The 27,598-nt window shown below is 34.4% G+C and overlaps 1 protein-coding gene across 2 annotated transcripts; it reads right to left on the minus strand.

The window, feature by feature from the left end:
* Positions 1-16,363: 16,363 nt before the first annotated feature.
* LOC140824598 (large ribosomal subunit protein eL37x-like) lies at positions 16,364-17,603 on the minus strand. 2 transcript variants are annotated; one of them, XM_073186171.1, is made up of 4 exons: positions 17,464-17,603; positions 17,191-17,320; positions 16,729-16,830; positions 16,364-16,613 (listed from the first exon to the last, which is right to left on the minus strand). In XM_073186171.1, the coding sequence occupies exons 1-4, from the start codon at positions 17,464-17,466 to the stop codon at positions 16,567-16,569; spliced, it is 282 nt and encodes a 93-aa protein (XP_073042272.1). In that variant the 5' UTR covers positions 17,467-17,603; the 3' UTR covers positions 16,364-16,566. The 2 variants fall into 2 exon arrangements, with proteins under 2 accessions (XP_073042272.1, XP_073042271.1); XM_073186170.1 differs by having other exon boundaries at positions 17,191-17,326.
* Between the last annotated feature and the right edge of the window lie 9,995 nt (positions 17,604-27,598).

A 27,598-nucleotide genomic window follows, 5' to 3' on the forward strand; every position in this document is an offset into this window, starting at 1 on the left:
ATAAGTGGCACACCTGACTCAATCAGCATCCCCCCATATTCAGATAATAGAAATGCACCTCAAGGGATCTGATCCAGTCCTTAAAAACAAATGGGTTGGTTGTGCCTGAAAACCCCTTCGGACATAGCCTCTTGAACTGATCATACATATCATGTTGTGGCCTCAAAGTATACTTAGCATGCTTGACATGATCGATTGGGGGGGATCGTCGTTGAGCTACAATAGTCCAGTTTTTGAAATATTGAACACCGATGAATTAAATCGAGTTTAGTTTAAAAACCAAGCGGAAAATACTCGAAATAATCCTTTGTAGAAACCGATTAAATATTTTGTAAATAATTTAAAATATATGCAAGTTGAATGAGTAAAAATATGTAGAACCCGTTAAATTAGACTACGTATAAGCCATGCATAATTACTATTATTTAAATTAAAATGATTTTATACATGAGGATTTAAATTCTTTTTTTAAAATTTGATTATTTTACGCAGTAGTTTAGTTACTATCTTTTCAGTTAAATAAGTGAGGCCGGACTGGAGTTGTAGTATTGAGATAAAATTTAATATTAAAAAAACATTCATAGAATTTATTTAAGATAAATAATTAGTTATTTTAATGTAAACGAATGTTTAAAGGATTTATTTAAGTAATTTGAGATAATTAGTAAATAATTTCTTTTAGGTTCAATAATTAATTTATTAATTCACTAAAATATTTAATGGGTAGATAAAACTCTAAAGATTTTAAATACAATATTTAAGCAATTTTTTCCTCCATTTAAACTCAAAATTTCGGCCATCTCTCATTTAGGATATAATTAGTTTGACAACTCACCATTTTGATTTCTTTCCTTATCCATTCTTGGTAGATAACCCCTTCATTTTTTTTAATCACCAATAATTAATATTAAGCAATATTTTACCCCATTTTAATAGCAATTTTTGGCCACCCCACTTCAAAGAATTTTAAAGTTTGACAACTCATTTTCTACCCTTATTTGATAGGAAAAATCGGCACCCCTTCAATCAAATCAAATAATATCAAATCATTTCCTTACCTCTCCAACTCAAGGATAGCAAGATTTTCATTTGCCATTCAAAAATCTCATTTAATTAGTAAACTTCCCCATTCATTCCTAGCCTTCCCTCTCCACCATTCCACCGAAATTTCAGAGAAAAACCTTCAAAAAAATCGTGAGAAGCTAGGGAGAAACAAGAGAGAAAAGAAGAAAGCAAGGCAACTCCGTCTCCGCTGCGCCGCGTCCGTCGTTATATTTTGTTTTCTTTCAAAACAAATTTAAGGCATGTCTATATCCTTCTTTTCTCTTCCATCAAGTTATATAAATATTTTTAAACATTATATGTACATGATTCTTGAAGCAAAACCGATTTTTGGACAGCAACACTTCGTCAAAACATGCACAGAATTTTTGGTTTCCTCTTGTGCCTTCACGGTTTTGATGTTTTTGTGATTTCAGGGTTGGCTCGATTTCCAGGGGCTCAAGGCTAGGGTGTGTTAGGAAGGGAGTTGTCCATTGGTTTCATCCCCTTCCCCCCTTGCATCACGTTTTGATAGCAACTCCCCAGCATGTCATTTTTGTGTCTCGATTTGCATGTTATTGTCTACGGGGAAGATTCTGATCTTGGCTACCCTAGAAATTGTGGCCATGGTTAGAACCCCTCCTTGGTATGTCTATGACGTGACCAAGACTCCCTTTCATGGCTTGGTTCATGTCCCCCCTCGATTTTTAAAACAAACAAGAACAGCGCCCCTTCGGTTTAAAATTCTGGTTATGGTCGATTATGTGGAGTTTCGGTTTTATGGTGTCAAGTGGGTTGTGGTTGGATTCTAGCCCTTAGCCATGACTCATGCAACACCTTAGCATGTCTAGCATGGACCATGGTTAACCTCATAGCCACTGGATCCTTCATTTGACAGCAAAACAAGAAAGACGTCCCACACGTGCAGGTTGGTTCTTGGTTGGAAGCGTGGTGATGTTTCTGGTGTTGCTTGGATTGTTGCTGGACTAGGGCCCTTAGCCATGGTTCAAGCCACACCTTGGGGTGTTGGGAAGAGGCTCTAGTCGGTGGTTCAATCCCCAATGGCCATTAGTCTCGCAAACGACACAAGGAAGCGCAACAGCTGCTGCTGTAATTTTCTTGACAGCAACTTTGTGCTTGGGTTCAGAGGCTCGTTTGAGTTCTTGGTTGGCTTTTAGCCTATGGACTTGGACTCGACAGTACCTCATTAAGTTAAGACGGTCATGTTTTTGACCGTTCGTGATTCGGTTAAGTTTATATGGCGTACGAGAATTTACGGTGCAATGTGCCAAAGTGACTCTCGAAAGAGAGTTTCTTTTTTTTTGCCTCCATTCACCAAATTCCAACTTGTACAATTTTAGGAGCTTTATTTCATCATTTTAGGTGTATTTTAATCATGACTAAATGATGGTTCGATGTTGGTTTGGGTTGGTACGGAGTCATGGTTAGAAATTTAGTTGTTGGTCTAGTTGGCCCCGTTTTTGGGTTCAATGACTAAGTTATTTTCAAGGAAAAATCATTTGCATATTTTTCATGTAAGAATTAGGTCGCATCGAGCCTTGGAACAATTCAACCCATTCAGTAAAATAAAACAGGATATTTAATTATATTATGTGCATAAAAATATATAATGTTCATTTTTGAGATATATGCGATATTGCTTGTGGCCACCTCATGTTCATGGGATTGCAGCTTATCATGGAATTATTACTTCATCTGGTGGTCACTGACCGGTTCATGTTAATGTATGGGTACGGATATCCAGTCCAAGGGCTGTGATGATCTCTACCGCCCAGTATATTGTGGTTTAATCTGATCAGACGATTCAGTTCATGTTATGGGCCACTTGCGTAGAACATATTCTCAACAGAAAATTATTATATGCTATTTCATGACAGGGCTCTATCGAGCAAACATTTAACTTACGATTTTCAGTTCAGTTATGCATGTATTTATAATTACTCATGACAAGATATTTTCACGTTACGCTTTACGATATGACATCTTTACACGGCATGAAATTTTATGATATATTTACTTGTTATCTACGATATATGCATGCTGAGTCTTTAGACTCACTAGACTTGATTGTTGTAGGTACTGATGAGGTCGAGACCGAGGGCGGGGACCAGTGAGCCATCTTGGGTCGGCAGGTAGTAGGAACCCGAGGACCTCATTTATCAATTTATTTATCATTTTTATGCAAACTCATTTTATCACGATGAATTATTTTAAGTTTTTATTTTGAAATAGATATTTACTTCCGCTGCTATTTTAACATTTGAACTTTTATTCCACTGTTACATCAAACATTAAATCTTGTTATCAAATTATTTTATAAATGATATATGCTATTTATTTAAAGAGAAATTTTTTTAAATTATTCCGCAAATTTTCAAGTACGAATTTCGGGCCTCTACAAAATATTTTGGTTGAAGCATTTTATCCAACAATTGATATGCAATAATTTTGTATTTGAAGAACACATAAAATACTTCAACAATACATCTTTAAAACTATGAAAATGATAAGTACATGCAATGTAATGCCCGAGATTTAATTGCTGTAATCAGACGTAGATTAATTGATAGAATTGAGGTTATAGGAACTTAAATGAAGAAGCAGGGCATCGTTATATTATTAGCCAAGATGTTGGACCGAACATCTCAAGATGAGATGTTGGACTGAACATCTCCAGATGTTGGGCCGAACATCTCGCGCCCGAGCAGTAGAAAAGAACCGTCCGAGCGCCAATTTTACTTCTTGGACAGAATGTTTGGCGCCCGAGCGGTAGAATATTACCGCCCGAGCGCCAGGAGATATTCAGCCGAGAATCTCGACAGAAACTGGCGCGCCCGAGCGGTAAGTTTTAACCGCCCGAGCGCCGAACAAGCGCCCGAGCGGAAATTCATGACCGCCCGAGCGCGAGTCGTGTTGCACAAAGATGTTAGACACTTGCCTTACATGCACGAGATGTGTATATATATATATATATATATATATATATATATATATATATATATATAAGGAAAGAATCGGAAGTGAGAGGAAAAGCTTTCGAAGCCTATAATTCGGATTGGCGAGAAATCCGCCCGTCTGATTTTAAATCCAACTTCAGTACTGAGTTCCTATAGACGCAAGCTACAACTGGACGTAAGTTTTGTTACGTGCCAGTTAATTATTTTACGTGCATTAAATAGAAAATGATTATTTTTGAGATTTATGCGATATGGCTTGTGGTTCATTCACTATGTGGGAGTATTATTTTATACGGTCGCCAGTGACCGCTCAGTTCAGTTTGGTACCACCCGGTCGCCAGTGACCGGCCAGCTCAGTTCAGTTTCAGACTCCCCGGTAGCCAGTTACCGATCAGTTCAGCTTAGTGCAGTGGCCACAGGCGTAAAACATAATCTCAACAGAAAATTTTACCAGTTATTTCAGTGCAGGGCTCCAAGGAGCAAATATTTTTACTGTGATTTTCAGTTCACTTATGCACGTAATATAATTGCTCAGTACAGATTATTTTCAGCATGCCTCATGACATGATATTTTATCTCATGCATATTTTACTTCAGATTTTACTCGTTACCTGCGATATATGCATGCTGAGTCTTTAGGCTCACTAGACTTGATTGTTGTAGGTACTGATGAGGCTAGGGCCGAGGGCGGGGACCAGTGAGCCAGCTTGGGTCGGCAGTAGTGGCACCCGAGGACCTCAGTGCAGCAGTTGTTATTTTATTCCGCAAACATTTTATCAGTCGTTGGATAATTTTTAAATTGTGATTTTTGGCAACTTTATTTTCTTCCGCTGCGATATTTTAAACATTGAACTAGATTTATCAGTTGATTTTATGAATGAGGCCATTTAAGTTTCTTTTAAAAAGAAAATTTTTAATTTTCCGCAAATTTTCAAAGTAAGGATTTTCGGGCCTTTACAATTGGTATCAGAGCCTATGTTCTTGTAAAGGGTTACACTACTACTGACCACGAGAAGCTCACGAAGTCACGTCTTCCGTCTGTAAGTTTTACATTTCAGCATTTTATTTAAAGCACGAATTACTTTGACAGCATGCTTCCATGAAATAGTTTACAATCAGATCTTTTCAGTATTTCAGTATTCATTTAGAATAAATTATGGAATTATGCATGTTGGGTACGTTTGGAATTGGACATGTCTAAGAATTCGAATATTGGGCTTTAGTAGAGGTTGAAAATGATTTGACTATATTAATTTTTAGTTCAGTATTGTTGATGTCCTCTTTATGGGTATAAGTTAATCTTGAAATTATGAATGCTGTTGAGACTTGTAGAATTTCTAATAAATTATTAATGGTTCTTGGTTGCTAGTCGAGTAAATTTTTGAGGATTTCATATAAGCAATAGCGATTCGAAGACTACGACAATCTTTAGGATTATAAATGTACAATTTGAGGATTTTAATTATCTATGGAAATGTAAGATTTATTATGAGAATTTATTTAGAATGCATGCTCTACATAGTTGGATTTAAGGATCGAATTGCGGAAATTGAGAATTTTAAGGATTAAATGCGAACTTTTGAGAAATTGGAATTTTAAGTATTTATATAAATGTAAGACGTGTTATGGGAATTAATTTTGGGTTTAATAAACTTAAGACTGTTGAACCTTATGACACGGGAAATCTATAAAATGAAATTGAGAATACTGAGGACTAATGGGTAATTGTGAAATTTTCGAGATTTAGGGAAAAATTGGACGACATTCGAGGAAAGTAAGAATTAATTATACAATTTTAAGAAATTTGAGAACTTATTTAGTAGTAAGTGAGAATTGAATGATTTAATTGGTAGGAAATTTCAGTTATTTAGGCTCGAAGGAAATATAGAATATTAAAATATTTGGGTTATAATGTTATAATGAATGGTAACCAAGGACATTATAGGATGAATCAACCTTAAGCGTGAAAAATTTAAACGTTAGTGAAATAATGTTGTGACAAATTAAGAATTTAAAGTGATGACAATTTAAGATAAATTTGATCGGGTAGTTAAGTTATAAGGATAAACATTGAGTCAGTAAATTTTGGGAACATAAGTTTGATGTGTCACAAGTTTTAGTCATGATCTTAACAGTTAAGATTATACCTTGTGAGAATTTAAAATTTTTTTTGGAAAAATTGGTACGAGGATGGTTAGTTTAATTGGTAGACGCACGTAAGAGGTGAGGTAGACGCCTTGTCTTGAGAAATTTTGGAAGTCATTAACAAACTTAGGACTAAACGGATATGTGCATTGAAATTATTTTATTCAAAGCTATTTGGATTAGGTAAGTCTGAATTTCAAATTTATGGGATATTTGTTCATACGGAAATTTTGGGTGAAACAAAAACAAAAGAGAATTAGTTGTGTATAATATAAGTTATCCATCGATGAATATTAAGATAATTTTTACCAAGTAAGAAATCTAAAAAGCTTGATATGGGGATTCTAGAATTCTATGGGTTATAAGTAAAATTGATTTATTAAAGTTAGTCTAATGCTATCATGGGCTAATTTATCAAGTTTATATGCTAGAATTAAGTAAGCATTAAGGATACATAAGAATGCGACACTTGTTCCAATGAGGAAGTTCAGAGTCCTAGGCCTCAACTAGATTGTAATTGGAAAGTGGATAGTGAGCAGGTAATTGATGCTAGAAGTGTTATTATTAAGGTAGAAGGTCGATGTTGTATAATTGAGTTTTATGGATTAATTTTATTCGAGGTTTAAGATGTTCCACGATTTCACACCCGGGATGCACTTGTAAATAATAAGTTACGTAAGTTTAGTGCCGTAATATAAAGATTCGATTCAAGAATTTTAAGCTAATACTACTATGAGGTTGAAATAAGGTGTAACCTTTAAGCGTTCTACTGAGAATAGTAGTCGATCACTAAGTTTTGGTACAAAGGTTTCTTAAGTCGAACTGCATAAATGATAATATAATAAGTCGATGAATATTACGAGTATAGTATAAGAAAAGTAAGGTGCGATAAGTTTGGACATCCATCTCTAGTATGAGAAACTGCGGGATAAGTCAAAATTCGGGCTATACTTGAATAGAACTATGTTACCATAAGTCGTTTTAAGTTGCGATTCGCAAACGAGATTTTTGTTAGGCAATCTAATTAAGATTGAAGAAACGTAAGGACAGTCTAGGACTTAAATTTTTATCAGAGTAGCGCAGCGGTAGCGTGGATTGTTGGGATAATAGAATTAAGAATCTAAACTTTTGGATTATCGAGGATTAGCGAATTTCGCGGACGAAATTTCTTTTAAGGGGGGAAGGATTGTAGAACCCGTAAATCAGTCTACGTATAAGCCATGCATAATTCTATATTTTTAAAATTTAATTGACTTCATTGCATGATTATTTTAAAGGCATTTCTTTGAAGTTAATTATTTTATTATTTCATGCAGTAGTTTGATTTTTAGCATTTCAGTTATTTCAGTGAAGCCGGACTGGAGTTGGAGTTTTGAGATAGAATTTAAGATTCGAGAAATATTTCCAGAAGTTAATTTAGCTAGCAAGTAAGTTCATTTAAGTTAAAAAGTGAGTTTAAAGAATTATTTAAGTTACTTGAGGTGAATAAGAAATAAGCTCATTTAAGTTACTTAATTAAGGGTTTTATTCACTAAATTAATTAAAAGATTAGTGAGGATTTTAAGGGTTATAAATTTACTAGTTAGATAATAATTTCCCCTCCTTTTAATAGATGAATTTTTGGCCCCTTAGATGACTAAGCATTATCTTGCCAACTCAACACCTTTGACCTTTCTTTGTATTTAATTAGTAGAATAATCTCTTCATTCTTTTCTAGCACCATTTAATTAATGATCAATCTTATCCAAGCCTCGTTGGACATGCAAGAATCGGCCATGCACCTCTAATATTTCCCCCCACCAATATTTGATAGCAACAAGAATTCAAAATTCAAAAAAGGGGAGACTTGGTCTTGATTTTCCCTATATTTTTGCACCCATTCTCCTCACCCTCTTAACCACCATTCCCCCTCCCTTAGTCTCGAAATTCAGAGTGATTTTGGAGAGAAATTTCGTGGGTTTCATAGCTAGAAAGAGGAGAGAAAAATCGAGAGCAAGGAAAGGTAGAGAAGCGCTCCACTCCTCCGTGCCGCGTCGTCGTCGTTTCGTTCGTTTTCTTTCGAAACGAAACCAGGCATGTCTAGATTCTTTCAAACCTCAATCAAGTCATATTATCATTTATTTTTCAGTACATGATCATGTTTATTCAAGCAAAAATCGAGATCCATGTCAAAACATTTTGAAACAACACATGCAGAATTTTTGATATTCCTTGGCAAGCTTCACGTTTTTTTTGGTTTGCGAGTTTCAGGTGATTGGTTCAACTCCAAGCTCCCAAGGCGACATCTATACACGTAATAGGATGCATTAGGATCAGATTGGTCCGTTCGTTCAAGCCCTTGATTGCTGGAAATTCAGAAATGGACAGCAACTTCTCATTTGGTCCATTTGAGTTTCGAAATTTCAGTTTTGATGGCAAGGATGAAGGATCTGATCTTGGCTGCCCCAAGGGCCTATAGCCATGGTTAGATCACTCCCCTAGCATGTCTAAGACGTGACTAAGTCGCCCTTTTGGTGGCTTGGTCCATGGTGCATCGGTTTTTAATCAAAATGCAAGAACAGTCCCATGTCCCTTCGGCCCCTTCCCATTTCAGCATATGTATTTCGGTTTTGGTTGCTTGGTATGGATCTTGGTTGGCCTATAGCCCTTAGCCACGGTTCATACCATGCCCCTATATGTCTAGATTATGCCATGGTCAATCGAATGGCCACTGGAACGACGCAAGACATCGATCTAAGCAAAACACTACACACGCATGCACGTTGGTTCTCGGTTGGAGTTTCGGTTGAGTTATGGTGTGATGCGGATTGTGGCTGGCCTAGGGCCCTTAGCCATGGTTCGAATCATTCCTTGGGATGTTGGTAAGAGTCTCTGGTCGGTGGTTCACGCCCCAATGGCCGGTAGTCTCGAAAACAACACAAGATACACGATTTTACAGTTGCTGGAATTTTACAGCAAGTTGCTGTGTCGGTTCGGAGGCTCGTTCGAGTTCTCGGTCGGCTTTTAGCCTATGGCCTTGGACTGGACAGTGCCCCATCGAGTTAGGTCATGTTTTCGACCGTTCGTGATTCGGATCATTTTGAGGTCGAACGAGAATTTACGGTGCGATGTGCCAAATTGACTCTCGAAAGAGCGTTTAATGTTTTGGCCTCCATTTCACCTGGATTTCGACCCTCACCATTTTAGGAGCATTAGTTCAAAATTTTAGGCGTATTTTTAATCATGACTATACGTCGGTTCAGTGTTGGTTCGGGTTGGTTCGAAGTCATGATTAAATACGAAGCGGTTAGACGTATTTGTCGCATTTTCAAACTTAATTGCATAGTTTGGTCAAGAAAAATATATTGCATATTTTCATGGCATATTTAGGTTGCAGCGAGCCTGAGGACGATCCAATCCAATCCAGTTGGTAACATATACAGGAATTTTCATTATGCCAGTTAATTATTTTACGTGCATTAAATAGAAAATGATTATTTTTTAGATTTATGCGATATGACTTGTGGTTCATTCACTATGTGGGAGTGTTATTTTATACGGTCGCCAGTGACCGCTCAGTTCAGTTTGGTACCACCCGGTCGCCAGTGACCGGCCAGCTCAGTTCAGTTTCAGACTCCCCGGTAGCCAGTTACCGATCAGTTCAGCTTAGTGCAGTGGCCACAGGCGTAAAACATAATCTCAACAGAAAATTTTACCAGTTATTTCAGTGCAGGGCTCCAAGGAGCAAATATTTTTACTGTGATTTTCAGTTCAGTTATGCACGTAATATAATTGCTCAGTACAGATTATTTTCAGCATGCCTCATGACATGATATTTTATCCCATGCATATTTTACTTCAGATTTTACTCGTTACCTGCGATATATGCATGCTGAGTCTTTAGACTCACTAGACTTGATTGTTGTAGGTACTGATGAGGCTAGGGCCGAGGGCGGGGACCAGTGAGCCAGCTTGGGTCGGCAGTAGTGGCACCCGAGGACCTCAGTGCAGCAGTTGTTATTTTATTCCGCAAACATTTTATCAGTCGTTGGATAATTTTTAAATTGTGATTTTTGGCAACTTTATTTTCTTCCGCTGCGATATTTTAAACATTGAACTGGATTATCAGTTGATTTTATGAATGAGGCCATTTAAGTTTCTTTTAAAAAGAAAATTTTTAATTTTCCGCAAATTTTCAAAGTAAGGATTTTCGGGCCTTTACAAATTGTATCAGAGCCTATGTTCTTGTAAAGGGTTACACTACTACTGACCACGAGAAGCTCACGAAGTCACGTCTTCGATCTGTAAGTTTTATATTTCAGCATTTTAAGTTTTATATTTCAGCATTTTATTTAAAGCACGAATTACTTTGACAACATGCTTCCATGAAATAGTTTAAAATCAGATCTTTTTCAGTATTTCAGTATTCATTTAAAATAAATTATGGAATTATGCATGTTGGGTACGTTTGGAATTGGACATGTCTAAGAATTCGAATATTGGGCTTTAGTAGAGGTTGAAAATGATTTGACTATATTAATTTTTAGTTCAGTATTGTTGATGTCCTCTTTATGGGTTATAAGTTAATCTTGAAATTATGAATGCTGTTGAGACTTGTAGAATTTCTAAGAAATTATTAATGGTTCTTGGTTGCTAGTCGAGTAAATTTTTGAGGATTTCATATAAGCAATAGCGATTCGAAGACTACGACAATCTTTAGGATTATAAATGTACAATTTGAGGATTTTAATTATCTATGGAAATGTAAGATTTATTATGAGAATTTATTTAAGATGCATGCTCTACATAGTTGGATTTAAGGATCGAATTGCGGAAATTGAGAATTTTAAGGATTAAATGCGAACTTTTGAGAAATTGGAATTTTAAGTATTTATATAAATGTAAGACGTGTTATGGGAATTAATTTTGGGTTTAATAAACTTAAGACTGTTGAACCTTATGACACGGGAAATCTATAAAATGAAATTGAGAATACTGAGGACTAATGGGTAATTGTGGAATTTACGAGATTTAGGGAAAAATTGGACGACATTCGAGGAAAGTAAGAATTAATTATACAATTTTAAGAAATTTGAGAACTTATTTAGTAGTAAGTGAGAATTGAATGGTTTAATTGGTAGGAATTTTCAGTTATTTAGGCTCGAAGGAAATATAGAATTTTAAAATATTTGGGTTATAATGTTATAATGAATGGTAACCAAGGACATTATAGGATGAATTAATCTTAAGCGTGAAAAATTTAAGCGTTAGTGAAATAATGTTGTGACAAATTAAGAATTTAAAGTGATGACAATTTAAGATAAATTTGATCGGGTAGTTAAGTTATAAGGATAAACATTGAGTTAGTAAATTTTGGGAACATAAGTTTGATGTGTCACAAGTTTTAGTCATGATCTTAACAGTTAAGATTATACCTTGTGAGAATTTAAAATTTTTTTTGGAAAAATTGGTACGAGGATGGTTAGTTTAATTGGTAGACGCACGTAAGAGGTGAGGTAGACGCCTTGTCTTGAGAAATTTTGGAAGTCATTAACAAACTTAGGATTAAACGGATATGTGCATTGAAATTATTTTATTCAAAGCTATTTGGATTAGGTAAGTCTGAATTTCAAATTTATGGGATATTTGTTCATACGGAAATTTTGGGTGAAACAAAAACAAAAGGGAATTAGTTGTGTTCAATATAAGTTATAAATCGATGAATATTAAGATGATTTTTACCAAGTAAGAAATCTAAAAAGCTTGATATGGGGAAGGATTGTAGAACCCGTAAATCAGTCTACGTATAAGCCATGCATAATTCTAGATTTTTAAAATTTAATTGACTTCATTGCATGATTATTTTAAAGGCATTTCTTTGAAGTTAACTATTTTATTATTTCATGCAGTAGTTTGATTTTTAGCATTTCAGTTATTTCAGTGAAGCCGGACTGGAGTTGGAGTTTTGAGATAGAATTTAAGATTCGAGAAATATTTCCAGAAGTTAATTTAGCTAGCAAGTAAGTTCATTTAAGTTAAAAAGGGAGATTAAAGAATTATTTAAGTTACTTGATGTGAATAAGAAATAAGCTCATTTAAGTTACTTAATTAAGGGTTTTATTCACTAAATTAATTAAAGGATTAGTGAGGATTTTAAGGGTTATAAATTTACTAGTTAGATAATAATTTCCCCTCCTTTTAATAGATGAATTTTTGACCCCTTATATGACTAAGCATTATCTTGCCAACTCAACACCTTTGAGCTTTCTTTGTATTTAATTAGTAGAATAATATCTTCATTCTTTTCTAGCACCATTTAATTAATGATCAATCTTATCCAAGCCTCGTTGGACATGCAAGAATCGGCCATGCACCTCTAATATTTCCCCCCACCAATATTTGATAGCAACAAGAATTCAAAATTCAAAAAGGAGGAGATTTGGTCTTGATTTTCCCTATATTTTTGCACCCATTCTCCTCACCCTCTTAACCACCATTCCCCCTCCCTTAGTCTCGAAATTCAGAGTGATTTTGGAGAGAAATTTCGTGGGTTTCATAGCTAGAAAGAGGAGAGAAAAATCGAGAGCAAGGAAAGGTAGAGAAGCGCTCAACTCCTCCGTGCCGCGTCGTCGTCGTTTCGTTCGTTTTCTTTCGAAACGAAACCAGGCATGTCTAGATTCTTTCAAACCTCAATCAAGTCATATTATCATTTATTTTTCAGTACATGATCATGTTTATTCAAGCAAAAATCGAGATCCATGTCAAAACATTTTGAAACAACACATGCAGAATTTTTGATATTCCTTGGCAAGCTTCACGTTTTTTTTTGGTTTGTGAGTTTCAGGTGATTGGTTCGACTCCAGGCTCCCAAGGCGACATCTATACACGTAATAGGATGCATTAGGATCAGATTGGTCCGTTCGTTCAAGCCCCTGGTTGCTGGAAATTCAGAAATGGACATCAACTTCTCATTTGGTCCATTTGAGTTTCGAAATTTCAGTTTTGATGGCAAGGAGAAAGGATCTGATCTTGGCTGCCCCAAGGGCCTATAGCCATGGTTAGATCACTCCCCTACATAGCATGTCTAAGACGTGACCAAGTCGCCCTTTTGGTGGCTTGGTCTATGGTGCATCGGTTTTTAATCAAAATGCAAGAACAGCCCCATGTCCCTTCGGCCCCTTCCCATTTCAGCATATGTATTTCGGTTTTGGTTGCTTGGTATGGATCTTGGTTGACCTATAGCCCTTAGCCACGGTTCATACCATGCCCCTATATGTCTAGATCATGCCATGGTCAATCAAATGGCCACTGGAACGACGCAAGACATCGATCTAAGCAAAACACTACACACGCATGCACGTTGGTTCTCGGTTGGAGTTTCGGTTGAGTTATGGTGTGATGCGGATTGTGGCTGGCCTAGGGCCCTTAGCCATGGTTCGAATCATTCCTTGGGATGTTGGTAAGAGTCTCTGGTCGGTGGTTCACGCCCCAATGTCCGGTAGTCTCGAAAACAACACAAGATACACGATTTTACAGTTGCTGGAATTTTACAGCAAGTTGCTGTGTCGGTTCGGAGGCTCGTTCGAGTTCTCGGTCAGCTTTTAGCCTATGGCCTTGGACTGGACAGTGCCCCATCGAGTTAGGTCATGTTTTCGACCGTTCGTGATTCGGATCATTTTGAGGTCGAACGAGAATTTACGGTGCGATGTGCCAAATTGACTCTCGAAAGAGCGTTTAATGTTTTGGCCTCCATTTCACCTGGATTTCGACCCTCACCATTTTAGGAGCATTAGTTCATAATTTTAGGCGTATTTTTAATCATGACTATACGTCGGTTCAGTGTTGGTTCGGGTTGGTTCGAAGTCATGATTAAATACGAAGCGGTTAGACGTATTTGTCGCATTTTCAAACTTAATTGCATAGTTTGGTCAAGAAAAATATATTGCATATTTTCATGGCATGTTTAGGTTGCAGCGAACCTGAGGACGATCCAATCCAATCCAGTTGGTAACATATCCAGGAATTTTCATTATGCCAGTTAATTATTTTACGTGCATTAAATAGAAAATGATTATTTTTTAGATTTATGCGATATGGCTTGTGGTTCATTCACTATGTGGGAGTCTTATTTTATACGGTCGCCAGTGACCGCTCAGTTCAGTTTGGTACCACCCGGTCGCCAGTGACCGGCCAGCTCAGTTCAGTTTCAGACTCCCCGGTAGCCAGTTACCGATCAGTTCAGCTTAGTGCAGTGGCCACAGGCGTAAAACATAATCTCAACAGAAAATTTTACCAGTTATTTCAGTGCAGGGCTCCAAGGAGCAAATATTTTTACTGTGATTTTCAGTTCAGTTATGCACGTAATATAATTGCTCAGTACAGATTATTTTCAGCATGCCTCATGACATGATATTTTATCCCATGCATATTTTACTTCAGATTTTACTCGTTACCTGCGATATATGCATGCTGAGTCTTTAGGCTCACTAGACTTGATTGTTGTAGGTACTGATGAGGCTAGGGCCGAGGGCGGGGACCAGTGAGCCAGCTTGGGTCGGCAGTAGTGGCACCCGAGGACCTCAGTGCAGCAGATGTTATTTTATTCCGCAAACATTTTATCAGTCGTTGGATAATTTTTAAATTGTGATTTTTGGCAACTTTATTTTCTTCCGCTGCGATATTTTAAACATTGAACTGGATTTATCAGTTGATTTTATGAATGAGGCCATTTAAGTTTCTTTTAAAAAGAAAATTTTTAATTTTCCACAAATTTTCAAAGTATGGATTTTCAGGCCTTTACAAGAAATATGCAGATCCACTTATTGAGCATGTGGTTCCACAGCATGTTGCTTTGGCTGAGAAACCTGAGTTCCCTCTTGATTCGCCAGACTCCCCACCCTCCTGATTCATGTTTTTTTTTCTTCTTGGCGGCATAATGTGGTCCCACTGGGCGTGACAAAAATATGTTTGCACAATATTTGAGATTTGCGGGCGTGTCAGGTGCGAAGTTGCATCGATTTGTGTGAAAATGATAAAATCTAACTTTTAAATATTCAAGCGACATGAATTCTAAATTCGACCGTCAGTTATAGTCTCCTAAAACAAAAGCAATGCAAAAATAAAGAAAACTATTGTGAATCGATGCAAATAAACCCTTGACATGATTTTGAATATACAAAACTGTAGGAATTCATCAAAGACATGAAAAACATAATAACTTGTTGCTGAAATCTAAAATGAGAAGACGTAAGATGCTAGAAATATACTTGAAAGCTTGAAAAACTAGTGCTTGAAGATTAAATTTTTAACAAAGAGCTTTTGCAGATTTTGTGCATGTTAAGTTGTGTGTTCTTTCTGTGTTTTGCGATGTTTTTTTCTTCCCAACGCTGTGTCGTTTCTCTCCACTCTCCCATGAGCCCATGATCTTTCCCACTACCTTCGCACGATCTCCATTTCTTTCCATTTCTTTCCTCCTACGTTGTGATCGGTTTGAATTGATAACAATTAATCTGTTATGAGCTTATATAATTTAATTGGACTTCAACATTAAATTGAGCTTCCATAATTAATTATTTTTAACTCAAACACTCTCCTAACAACAGAATTTAGAAACTAAGTATCAAAAGTCAAAACTTGATTGCACCCTTCAATCAAGCAAAGGAACTAAAATGGTGAACCACAAGCTCAAGGCAATTCTTGACTAGAAACAAAATGACACCATCGAAGTTGAAACGTTGAAACTAAAAGATAAAAATATGCTGCTATCAAGAAGGTAGCGTATTTAGATTAAAAAAAAAAATCAAACACTTGAAATTTAAGCTATGACAAAAAAAACTGAAAGCAGCAGGTGCCTTGGGACACTGAATGGTGGTGTCAGAAATGATAGTTGCTTAATGGTGAACAAGTTAGATTGACACAAACTACAGCACGCAACTGAACTCACATTTTATGATTTTCATATTGCAATAACTATCATTTTCTATGCCATGTTGATAATTGAGTGTCGCCATACAAACTGCAGAACATAATTTAGTTCCTCTATTTGACCAATACATTACATCAATGACAAAGCTATTATCAATTAACCCATAATTAGAAATTACATGCACAGACTGCAGTTAAATTTTCCTAGATAGGTGAATATAACACAGATAATATTATATCAATTCCTCATACGAAATTAGAAAACAAATATGTAACTGAATTTCAAAGACACAGCAGCTTGATCAAGAATCATAAATTGCACAAGATTGCTGCCAACAATTGTATTGAAATGCTGAAGCAAGTAAAAATAATCATCACGCTAAGCATCAATAAGTAAGACAAACGACAATTAATTTGAAGTTTCCAAAGTTCACTTGTTCTTCGAGTTTCAAAAAATCAATGAAAAGTACAACCAAGACTGCCCTCAAAATTATGACAGTCAAGTAGAGGCAGCCGCAGCCTTCTTCCTTGGTGCTGCTTCAGTACCTAAGAACCCATTATCATATAGCCAATGTCAACAAACAATTCAAGAAACAAAACTCTACTGAACCACAAAACCAAAAAATATTACAGTGTAAGAAAAGTGCTATAAAGCGCACACCTTCTCTAAAGTTGGTCTTGAATCTGCGGGGAACATGGCGTAGGTACCTCATGCGCCCACTTCCGGTAGTTTTTCGACGAATTGCCTTAACACTCCAGTTATCTGGATGCGAAATTTAGGCAAACAACAATCAATTCCAATCATCCATAAAAAGAAGAATCTTTATGATTCACACAAATGTGACGTGTTTGGAAATAAATTTTATTAAAGAACCCTTGTAAGATTCATTTTCATCTCTTTTCACTTGCCCATATATAATCAATTAATCCAAATCTACCTCAACTATTTTACAGAAGCAAGTGCTATCAAGGATACTTAAATCTAGAGGAAAATGCGACGAAAGTCGCAACTTTTTCAAAAAGTAAGCGTTTCTTTAGTCATTTCCCCAGTGAATCTTCATCCAAACGCAGCTAAACTGTCCTGATGAAAAAATTTATAACAAAAAGAATCAAAACAATATACATGTCCTCTTGCGAGCAGCAGGGTATGCACACGCCGAGCAGCGGCTCTTCTGGAGGTGAAAACTGCGCCGACCACACCTTACACACAGTGTGTGCGTCTTGTTTCTCCTCTTCCCAAAGCTCCCCGTTCCCTTCCCCTAAGGCCATCACAAGCAAAAGGTACGAAAGATTAATGTAATTCCTCCATGCTCGATCCAAGGACCAAAGATCGGATTAGAAACTTGCATCCATATCCATACAATACATACGTATAAGGATAGAAATTCAAACTTACCATCGACTATGAAATGGAAGAAATCCTAGATTTTTCCCGTGCTCTGAAATTGAAGGGAGCTGCGGCTACGAGTGCTTTATACAGGAGCACGAAGCAACGTGAAGAAACCCTCCGGGGGTAGGGTTGCGCATTGCAATATATTGGGTCTAAAATGAGATTTTGGGCTAAATATGATAATAAATGGACCAAGTTATTGGATTTATTCTAAAAAATATTTGGCCCAACAAGACTTCCTATAATACTCGTTGATTTGTGTGTTCACTTTCCAAAATGTATAACATGGCATATATTTATCTAATTTTTCATTTTATTGATTGAAAAATGAATGAAGAATAAAAATTACATTTTATTAATCAAATATACAAAGTTTACATGATAATTTTGTTTTCACGCATAGACCATTTTCCGAAATTCTATACAGATGTGCCTGAAATCGTTTATTCTCAAACAAAAATGTATAATAAATACTTGGAGAATTATCAGATATAAAAATAGAAGAACTTTTCACTCCTCAGAAGAAAAGATTAACCTCGAAGGTTACATTGGTGAAGTAGAAATTCACAATATAGACGTGTGATGGAATTATATTTAGAAATTGTGGATTGTAAATATATATTGTTTATTTAATTTGTGTATTATAAATTGTGTATGTAAAATATGATGCAAGCATGACATCGAAAAAATTACTATTCAAGACTCCAAAAGATTCTTGAAGGTTTATAAATGGAATACAAACCCACAACGTTGAAGGAAATTTCTTCATTTGAAGAAAAGAAGAAACCAAAACATTTCTTTTGATTCTTTCTTCCACTTCCACTTCCACTTCCACTTCCACTTTCACTTCTATTTCCTTAGTTCTCCACCTCCAAAATATTGTATACAATTGTCGAAAAGTTGTATCTCCTACGCAGATTCATAAAATTTGAAATAAAACCGTCTATTTTCTTTAAATATTAATATATATCTACATCTATACTATTATACTAAGTATGAGGCCCTAATAATAACTGCTCTATGAGGACACCAACTTTCTTTCATGTTTTACCCTTTTTAATTTTTTATATTTACTATTTACTATTTTATTATAGTTGAGCCCCTAATACTAACCGCTCTATGAGGACACCAACTTTCTTTCCTATTTTACCCTTTCTCATTATTTATATTATATTTTTTCTTAATAAATAATATTATATTCACCGTCGTAAGGAAACTGCTCACGTGAAAAATAATATTATTTCTTCTCCAAACTAGCCACCGTGAAAAATAAACTCTCTTCTTTATGTTGTGACGTCATTATATTTGTAATATCATGAATATTTAATATATTAGCCACATATATTCGAGACACACGCAATGCGTGTGCCACAATTACTAGTATATATAATTTATTAGAACCAAATATTTATCAACTAAGTCAAAATTTATAGATATTAGTAGAAGCACAATTTTATTTCCTTTCATACATGCAGCAACGTATTGCCACATAATTGGCGATTGATGGATGGATCAAGATCTTCTACTACGGGCTTCCCCACAGTAGAGAGTGCAGTGCTATGAATTTTAGTTTATAACATTATGAAAAAAAATTATTTTTTAAAAAAATTGATATTTTTATATTTTAATTATTTTAAAATCAAAAATATATTTTTATATTAAAATATGTGATTAATAATTCGATTTAAAGTTATAATTTTATTTTTGATTACAAATATATATTGTGGGAGTAAAATGATGTTTCTCTTATTATTTTTTCCTTTATAATTTTTTCAACTCTTTTTTTAAAAAATGAATAATTTTTTTTTTTGTTACAAATATGTGATTTCGAACAAACAAAAAAAAAATGATGGTACATTAAATTTTTTTAATATTATAATTCTTTTTAAAAAAACTATTTTCTCATTTTTTTATCTTGTTAATCTTTTATTTAATTTAGAAGTTAAAATTTTATTAATCATATATTTGTAACAAAAAAAAATTAATGTCTATATATATATATATATATATATAATATATATATATATGGGATATAAGAAATAATCCAATTAAAAAAATGTACAAAAAAATTTTAAAAAGTTGAACCTATCGAACAATTAAAAATAATAGAAAAATATTAACACGATATAAAAAGAAAATTATCTTTTATGATTTTTTCTTGTTTGAATGCTTAGTCTTTTTTTAAGTTTTTTGGATTATTTCTTAAATCTCTAAGAAAGGTTAAAAAAAATTATATTTAAAACTTTAGAAAAGAATGAGAAAAATTAACGATAGAAAAAAGGAGAAAATAATTTTTCAAAAGAATTAGAATATAAAAAAGCCAACAAGATTATTATTTTTGTTACAAATATGTGATTAATAAAATTTTAACTTCTAAATAAAGATTAACAAGATAAAAAAAAGGAGAAAATAGTTTTTTAAAAAGACCTATAATATTAAAAAAATGAATGTACCGTCATTTTTTTTTTCATTCGGAATCACATATTTGTAACAAAAAATTTAAATTTTTATTAACATTGAAAAAAAAGAGTTGAAAAAATTATAAAAGAAAAAATAATAAGAGAAGTGTCATTTTACCTCCACAATATATATTTGTAATCAAAAATAAAATTATAACTTTAAATTTGATTTTTAATCACATATTTTAATATAATTTTGATTTTAAAATAATTATAAAATATAAAAATACCAATTTTTTTAAAAAGCAGACAAGTTTTTTAATAGTAATGCGTACTATAATCTTAGCACTGCATCCTCTACTGTGGAAGAGCCCACAGTCGAGGATCTTGATCCAGGATCAAGATCCTCTACTGTGGGCTTCCCCACAGTAGAAGGTGCAGTGCTATAAATTTTAGTTTATAACATTATTAAAAAAATTATTTTTTTAAAAATTGATATTTTTATATTTTAATTATTTTAAAATAAAAAATGTATTTTTATATTAAAATATGTGATTAATAATTCAATTTAAAGTTATAATTTTATTTTTGATTACAAATATATATTGTAGGTGTAAAATGACGTCTCTCTTATTATTTTTTCAACTCTTTTTTTAAAAAAATGAATAAAAATTTATTTTTTTTGTTACAAATATGTGATTTCGAACAAAAAAAAAAACGACGGTACATTCAATTTTTTTAATATTATAGTTCTTTTTTAAAAAAATATTTTCTCATTTTTTGTATTGTTAATCTTTTATTTAATTTAGAAGTTAAAATTTTATTAATCATATATTTGTAACAAAAAAAAATTGTTGTCTATAATACATGAAATATATATATATATATATATATATATATATATATATATATATATATATATATATATATATATATATATAAATGGGATATAAGAAATAATCCAATTAAAAAAATGTACAAAAAATTTAAAAAGGTTGAACCTATCGAACAATTAAAAATAATACAAAAAAATTAACACGATATAAAAAGAAAATTATCTTTTATGATTTTTTCTTGTTTGAACGATTAGTCTTTTTTAAATTTTTTGGATTATTTCTTAAATCTCTAAGAAAGGTAAAAAAAATATTATATTTAAAATTTTAGAAAAGAATGAGAAAAATTAACAATAGAAAAAAGGAGAAAATAATTTTTCAAAAGAATTAGAACATAAAAAAGCAAACAAGATTATTATTTTTGTTACAAATATGTGATTAATTAAATTTTAACTTCAAAATAAAGATTAACAAGATAAAAAAAGGAGAAAATAGTTTTTTAAAAAGAACTATAATATTAAAAAAATTCAATGTACCGTCATTTTTTTTTTTCATTCGGAATCACATATTTGTAACAAAAAATTTACATTTTTATTAACATTAAAAAAAAAAAGAGTTGAAAAAATTATAAAAGAAAAAATAATAAGAGAAGTGTTATTTTACCTCCACAATATATATTTGTAACCAAAAATATAATTATAACTTTAAATTTGATTTTTAATCACATATTTTAATATAAAAATATAATTTTTATTTTGAAATAATTAAAATATAAAAATACCAATTTTTTTTAAAAACAAACAAGTTTTTTTAACAGTAATGCGTACTATAATCTTAGCACTGCACCTTCTATTATGAGCGAGCCCACAGTAGAGGATCTTGATCCTTGATGGACATGAGGTCATTAAACCCATAAATTCAAAGAGGTTTGTATCTTTATGCTATGTTGTCTCTTGTCATCTTATAGAAACTAATCTTATTTTAAGACAGTATCTGTTTTCAACTTACATAACTTACACTAGGTCAATTCTATCCTACACTAGGGGTCAATTCTATCCTACACCAGGTGAGGTACTCCCCTTTACTTTTTTTTCCTTACGTGTGTCTTTATTTTATTATTATTATTACATTTCACACTACTTTAACCAACATCAACCAAACTAATCATTAAAATAATTTCGTTTAATGTATATAACATGTGTTTTATCATTATATTATTATTATTATTCTCAAAATTTAAAACTTAAGATTTTATATTTAAAAATTACGTGAAATTTTTTTTTGATAGTAAAACTTTTACGTTTGAGGTTTGAGATTTTTATTTCTATTATTCTTATTTTTGTGGTAGAATCATATGAAATGTAAAAAATCAATATTTTAAAATTTAATTATTATAAGAAATTCTATGTTCTACCCATTTATAAACGCTAATAAAATTGTTGTAGCTATTTTTAAATGCTATACATGTATATATTATTTAATGACAGAGAGTAAATCTCCCGGAGTAAGATAGAATTGTCCCTTACACTATCAACAGCTCGACTCAGCCTCCTCAATACTTCTCTTACCTCAAACAAATTTAATCAATATAATGAATATTTTGTTAGTAAACCAATGAATATCACTAGCTTATTTTTATAAATATTTTTTATATTAATTCAAAAATATGATACAAGTGTCAGTTAAACACAATGATTTTTATGTAAATAAATTTATGTTAACTGGATCGAAAAAATGCTCTTTAATACAATAAATTATTAATTTATATATCTCTAAATAATAAAATTTCGTAATCCCCACATTATCTCAATGTTTTTATTTTATTGAGATTTTACTGTAGATATTTTTTAAAATTTCCTTCTTAATAGCATGTAGATATCTACAGATTTTAAAATATATTGTGTTTTGTTAATATAATATAATAATATGATTTTATCTAGAGATATGAAATAGGGTGTAAATAAAAAAAAATAGAAATGATAAAAAAAATAAGATAATATTTTTGCTCTTTTAATGGGAAATTGTTCTTTGAAAACCGAACCAAACCCTGCCTTTCGTTTTGAGTTTTCTATGGTATAGCAAGAGAGTTTCTAGCGGCCCGGTCACCAGAGGACGAGATTTTACCCAAAAATCATCACTTGAAAAAAGTTGTACATAAAAGCAGCATATTTAAAATCTCAACCTCAACGATTGTTGTGGAGACCCGGGTTCTAAATCGAATCTAATTGGGATTAACTGGATCTTTATTATAAATACGGGTCAATTTTTCGTTTTTACATTTAATCACATGTAAACTAAAACATAAGGTGATTCTATATCATACAACAAACCAAATGTACATCCAAATCTGTTTAGTACAAACATCCAACTAATGTTCGAATCTCAAATACAAGTAGCTCAAATCTAAACAGAAACTACTAGTAATCTGCTGCTACACCCGGCATCACCACGCTATCAACTCTCTCTTCCTCGTCGTGACCCTGATCCTGCCCCACCTGTCGCCATGCACACATACAGACACGACAATAGCCGGATAACTCCGGTGAGAACAAATCCCAGTATAAAACATGTATGCATGCAATGTAATAAATCATGTACAAAAGCATAGCATAAATCGAATAACATGAATTAAAATCTAAAACATGCAAAGGAATACAAATCTGTATTCACATCTAGTTCTTGGCTCGATTCATTTCTAATCTAGGGATCCCGGTGTGAATAAGACGGTCTGTCACCTACCCAGCCACTCGGGGTGACGGTACGTCTTATTCCTAGACTCCGGTCTGGTCTGTATCGAGTGTCTACACGTAGAGAAAATCTGCAACTACGCGACGATACACCGAACGTCTAGTTTGACAAATCTGTCAATGATTCCTATCTCACAGGCTTGAATATAAATCTATAAACAAAGTACAATAAAAATCATAAATCAATAATAATCTAGTATGTGATTTAGGAAAACTCGTATCAGATCTGAATCGAGTTGTGCAATCCCGTGATCACATGAATTATACCTTTCGTGTCGCACAATCTGCCGTGATCGAAGTCTCGAATATCAACTTTGTCACCTCAAATCTGAAATGACAATGTATAGGCATATTCTATCAATATACATCTCAAGCAACTCATCTACAAAGCAATAATCGGTTTCGATACAATTCGACGGCATAACGGCGTAATTCTCGATACCGGTAAACTCAACAATGATAATCTATAACAATCAACTCATAACCATCACCATATATGCACTATCATCTCAAAAGCTGCATAATTTCAAACTTCACAATATCAATATCAAATTCCATTCAAGTCATGACATTGATTAAAACTCATTCTATATCAAATTCGACGGCATAACGGTGCAATTTCGGTCTCCCGATAAATCAAATACCAATCAATTACTATCAACAACTCATAATTCCCAACAATACCAAGCCAAAACATAACAAATCCACACCTCCAACTTTCGGCCCAAAATCTGAATTTTTACAAAATTGTATACGACATCCGATCAACGATCCGTTTATGGTGTTTTGATCTCTATCTACTCAAGAACACATTGCACCAATAAAATCATAAATCCTCCAACATATTATTTTCGAAACTTGTTGGAAATGTATAAAAATTACCTCCCTTTAAAGCTCTTGAGGCAATTAGCAAGAATCTATACTTGGATTGAAAACTTGATGGTTGGATCTTGAGATATCAACTTGAAAAGTGAGAAAGGAATTTGAAGCTTTCTTCCATGGGGAATTTCGGTCATGTCCTTGCAAAAGCTGAATGAAATTGAGTGAAATGGTAGACATGAGGCACGTCTCAAGTTTCTTTTTGCATGGCATGACAAGTGGCAAATCCCACTTATTGCACTTTAGTCCCTCAATTTCTCATTAATTGCAATTTGACCCTCGATCCATCTTTTTAAATCAATTCAATCCTAAATTATTCCAAACATCTTGGAATATAATTCAACACTCCATAATTCTCTAATTCAATAATCTCGGTTTAAAAATAATATCATCTTTATTATCTCGGGCCTTACAATTCTCCCCCTCTAAGACATGATTTCGTCCTCGAAATCTCAAGCAATCATATCACAGGCAATCAATTCAGAAATAATAGAAACTGAAATAGGAAACTCACATCAGTGGAATAATTCTGGGAATTCCTGTCTCATATCTGATTCAGTCTCCCAAGTAGCTTCTTCAATTCCATGACGAGTCCACTGAACTTTCACAAGCGGAATGGTCTTGGTTCTGAGCTGTTTCTCTTTCCGATCAAGGATCTGTACCGGTCTCTCAACATAGCTCAAAGTCTGATCTAACTCGGCTTCGTCAGGATGAATGACATGAGAATTATCTGGCATATATCTGCGTAGCATCGACACATGAAACACATCGTGTATCCCAGATAATGAAGGAGGAAGAGCAAGTCTGTAAGCTCGATCGCCAATCTTCTCTAAAATCTCGTACGGACCGACATATCTAGGAGACAACTTTCCTTTCTTGCCAAATCTGACAATGCTTCTAAAGGAGAAATCTTCAAGAATACTCTGTCTCCAACTTCGAATACTAACGGTCTGCGTCTGATATTGGCGTATTTCGCTTGCCTATCCTGTGCCGTCTTCATTCTCTTCTGAATGATCTTCACTTTCTCAGTCATATCACGAATCATATCAGGCCCCAACTCTGGTACCTTAGAAATATCATCCTAGTTCAACGGAGATCTGCACTTCTTACCATACAAAGCTTCGAACGGTGCCATCTCAATGCTAGTCTGATAGCTGTTGTTGTACGAAAACTCACACAACGGCAATGAATCTTGCCAACTAGTACCGAAATCTAGTACTACAGCTCTCAACATATCCTCTAAAGTCCGGATAGTCCGCTCTGACTGTCCGTCTGTCTGAGGATGATAAGCAGTGCTCAGGTGCAAAGTCGTACCTAGAGCCTGCTGCAGACTGTGCCAGAAATGAGAAGTGAATCGTGGATCACGATCTGATACGATAGACTTCGGCACACCATGCAATCTGACGACCTCTCTGATGTATATCTCCGCCATCTGATCATGTCTATATGTCATCCTGTACGGAATAAAACAGGCAGATTTGGTCAATCTGTCAATAATGACCCAAATCGAATCACAGCCCCGAGATGATCGAGGTAACTTCGTCACAAAGTCCATGGAAATGTGGTCCCATTTCCATTCAGGAATAGACAAACTCTGAAGTAAACCTCCGGGCTTCTTTCTTTCTGCCTTCACTTGTTGGCAATTCAGACACTTAGACACGAATTCTGCAATATCTGTTTTCATCTGTTTCCACCAGAATTGCGTCTTCAAATCATTGTAAATCTTCCTGCCACCAGGATGAATACTGAACCGACTACAATGTGCCTCTGACATAATCTGTCGTCTCAAATCTGACACATCTGGCACTACTAGACGGTTATTCACATACAAAATAGAATCTCTAACCTGATACTCTGATAAATGACCAGCTCTGACCATATCAATCGACCTCTGAATACTCGGATCAGTTCTCTGCGCTTCTTTGATCCTCAAAATCAAATCTGGCTCAATCTGAATCGCAGCAAGTCGCAATGGTCTACTCTCTGTATCAAATGTCAATCCAGACAAGCAACAATCTTCTACTAAACTCGATACACCTATAGTCGACAAGGACAAAGAACATACCTTTCGACTCAAGGCGTCTGCTGCTGCATTTGACTTCCCTGGATAATACTTGATCTCACAATCAAAGTCTTTCAGTAGATCAAGCCATCTGCGCTGTCGCATATTCAACTCTGACTGAGAGAATAGGTACTTCAGGCTCTTATGATCTGAATAGATCTCAAACTTCTCGCCATACAGATAATGACGCCAGATCTTCAATGCAAATACGATCGCTGTTAACTCAAGATCATGAATGGGATAACGAGTCTCGTGTGGCTTCAGCTGTCTTGAGGCGTACGCTATCACATGTCCTCGCTGCATAAGCACACATCCTAACCCTCTGTGAGATGCATCGCAATATACAACGAAATCACCTGAACCTGAAGGAATCATCAAGACAGGCGCACTAGTCAGCCTCTTCTTCAGCTCAGCAAAACTGCTCTCACAATCTTCTGACCATACAAACTGTGCATTCTTCTGTGTCAACTGGGTAATCGGCTTCGCTATACTGGAGAAATCTCGGATAAAACGTCGATAATACCCTGCTAGACCCATGAAACTGCGTATCTCAGGCACTGAAGTCGGTCTCGGCCAACTGATAACAGCTTCAACTTTACTCGGATCTACACCAATACCATCTCCAGATATAATATGCCCCAAGAAGACAATCTGTCGCAACCAGAATTCACACTTGGACAGTTTGGCATACAACTGCTCTTTTCTCAAGGTCTGCAATACAACTCTCAAATGATCTGCATGCTCAGTCAGACTATTCGAATATACCAAAATGTCGTCAATGAAAACAATAACAAACTCATCTAAATAGCTCTGAAAAATACGGTTCATCAAACTCATAAAAACTGCTGGCGCATTCGTCAAACCAAAAGGCATAACAACAAACTCGTAGTGTCCATACCTGGTTCGGAATGCAGTCTTCGGTATATCGACATCTCTAACTCTGAGCTGATGATACCCGGATCTCAAATCAATCTTCGAATAAATAGATGAGCCCTGTAACTGGTCAAATAAGTCGTCGATGCGCGGCAAAGGATACTTGTTCTTCACTGTTGCCTTGTTCAACTGTCTGTAATCAATACACAATCGCATCGAACCGTCTTTCTTTCGAACGAAAAGCACCGGAGCACCCCAAGGAGACACGCTTGGTCTAATGTATCCCTTGGAAAAAAGATCTTCCAACTGTGCTTTCAGCTCTTTCAGTTCTATCGGTGCCATCCTATA

This window comes from Primulina eburnea, chromosome 2, assembly GCF_022965805.1.
Source record: "Primulina eburnea isolate SZY01 chromosome 2, ASM2296580v1, whole genome shotgun sequence".
Classification (NCBI taxonomy): domain Eukaryota; kingdom Viridiplantae; phylum Streptophyta; class Magnoliopsida; order Lamiales; family Gesneriaceae; genus Primulina; species Primulina eburnea.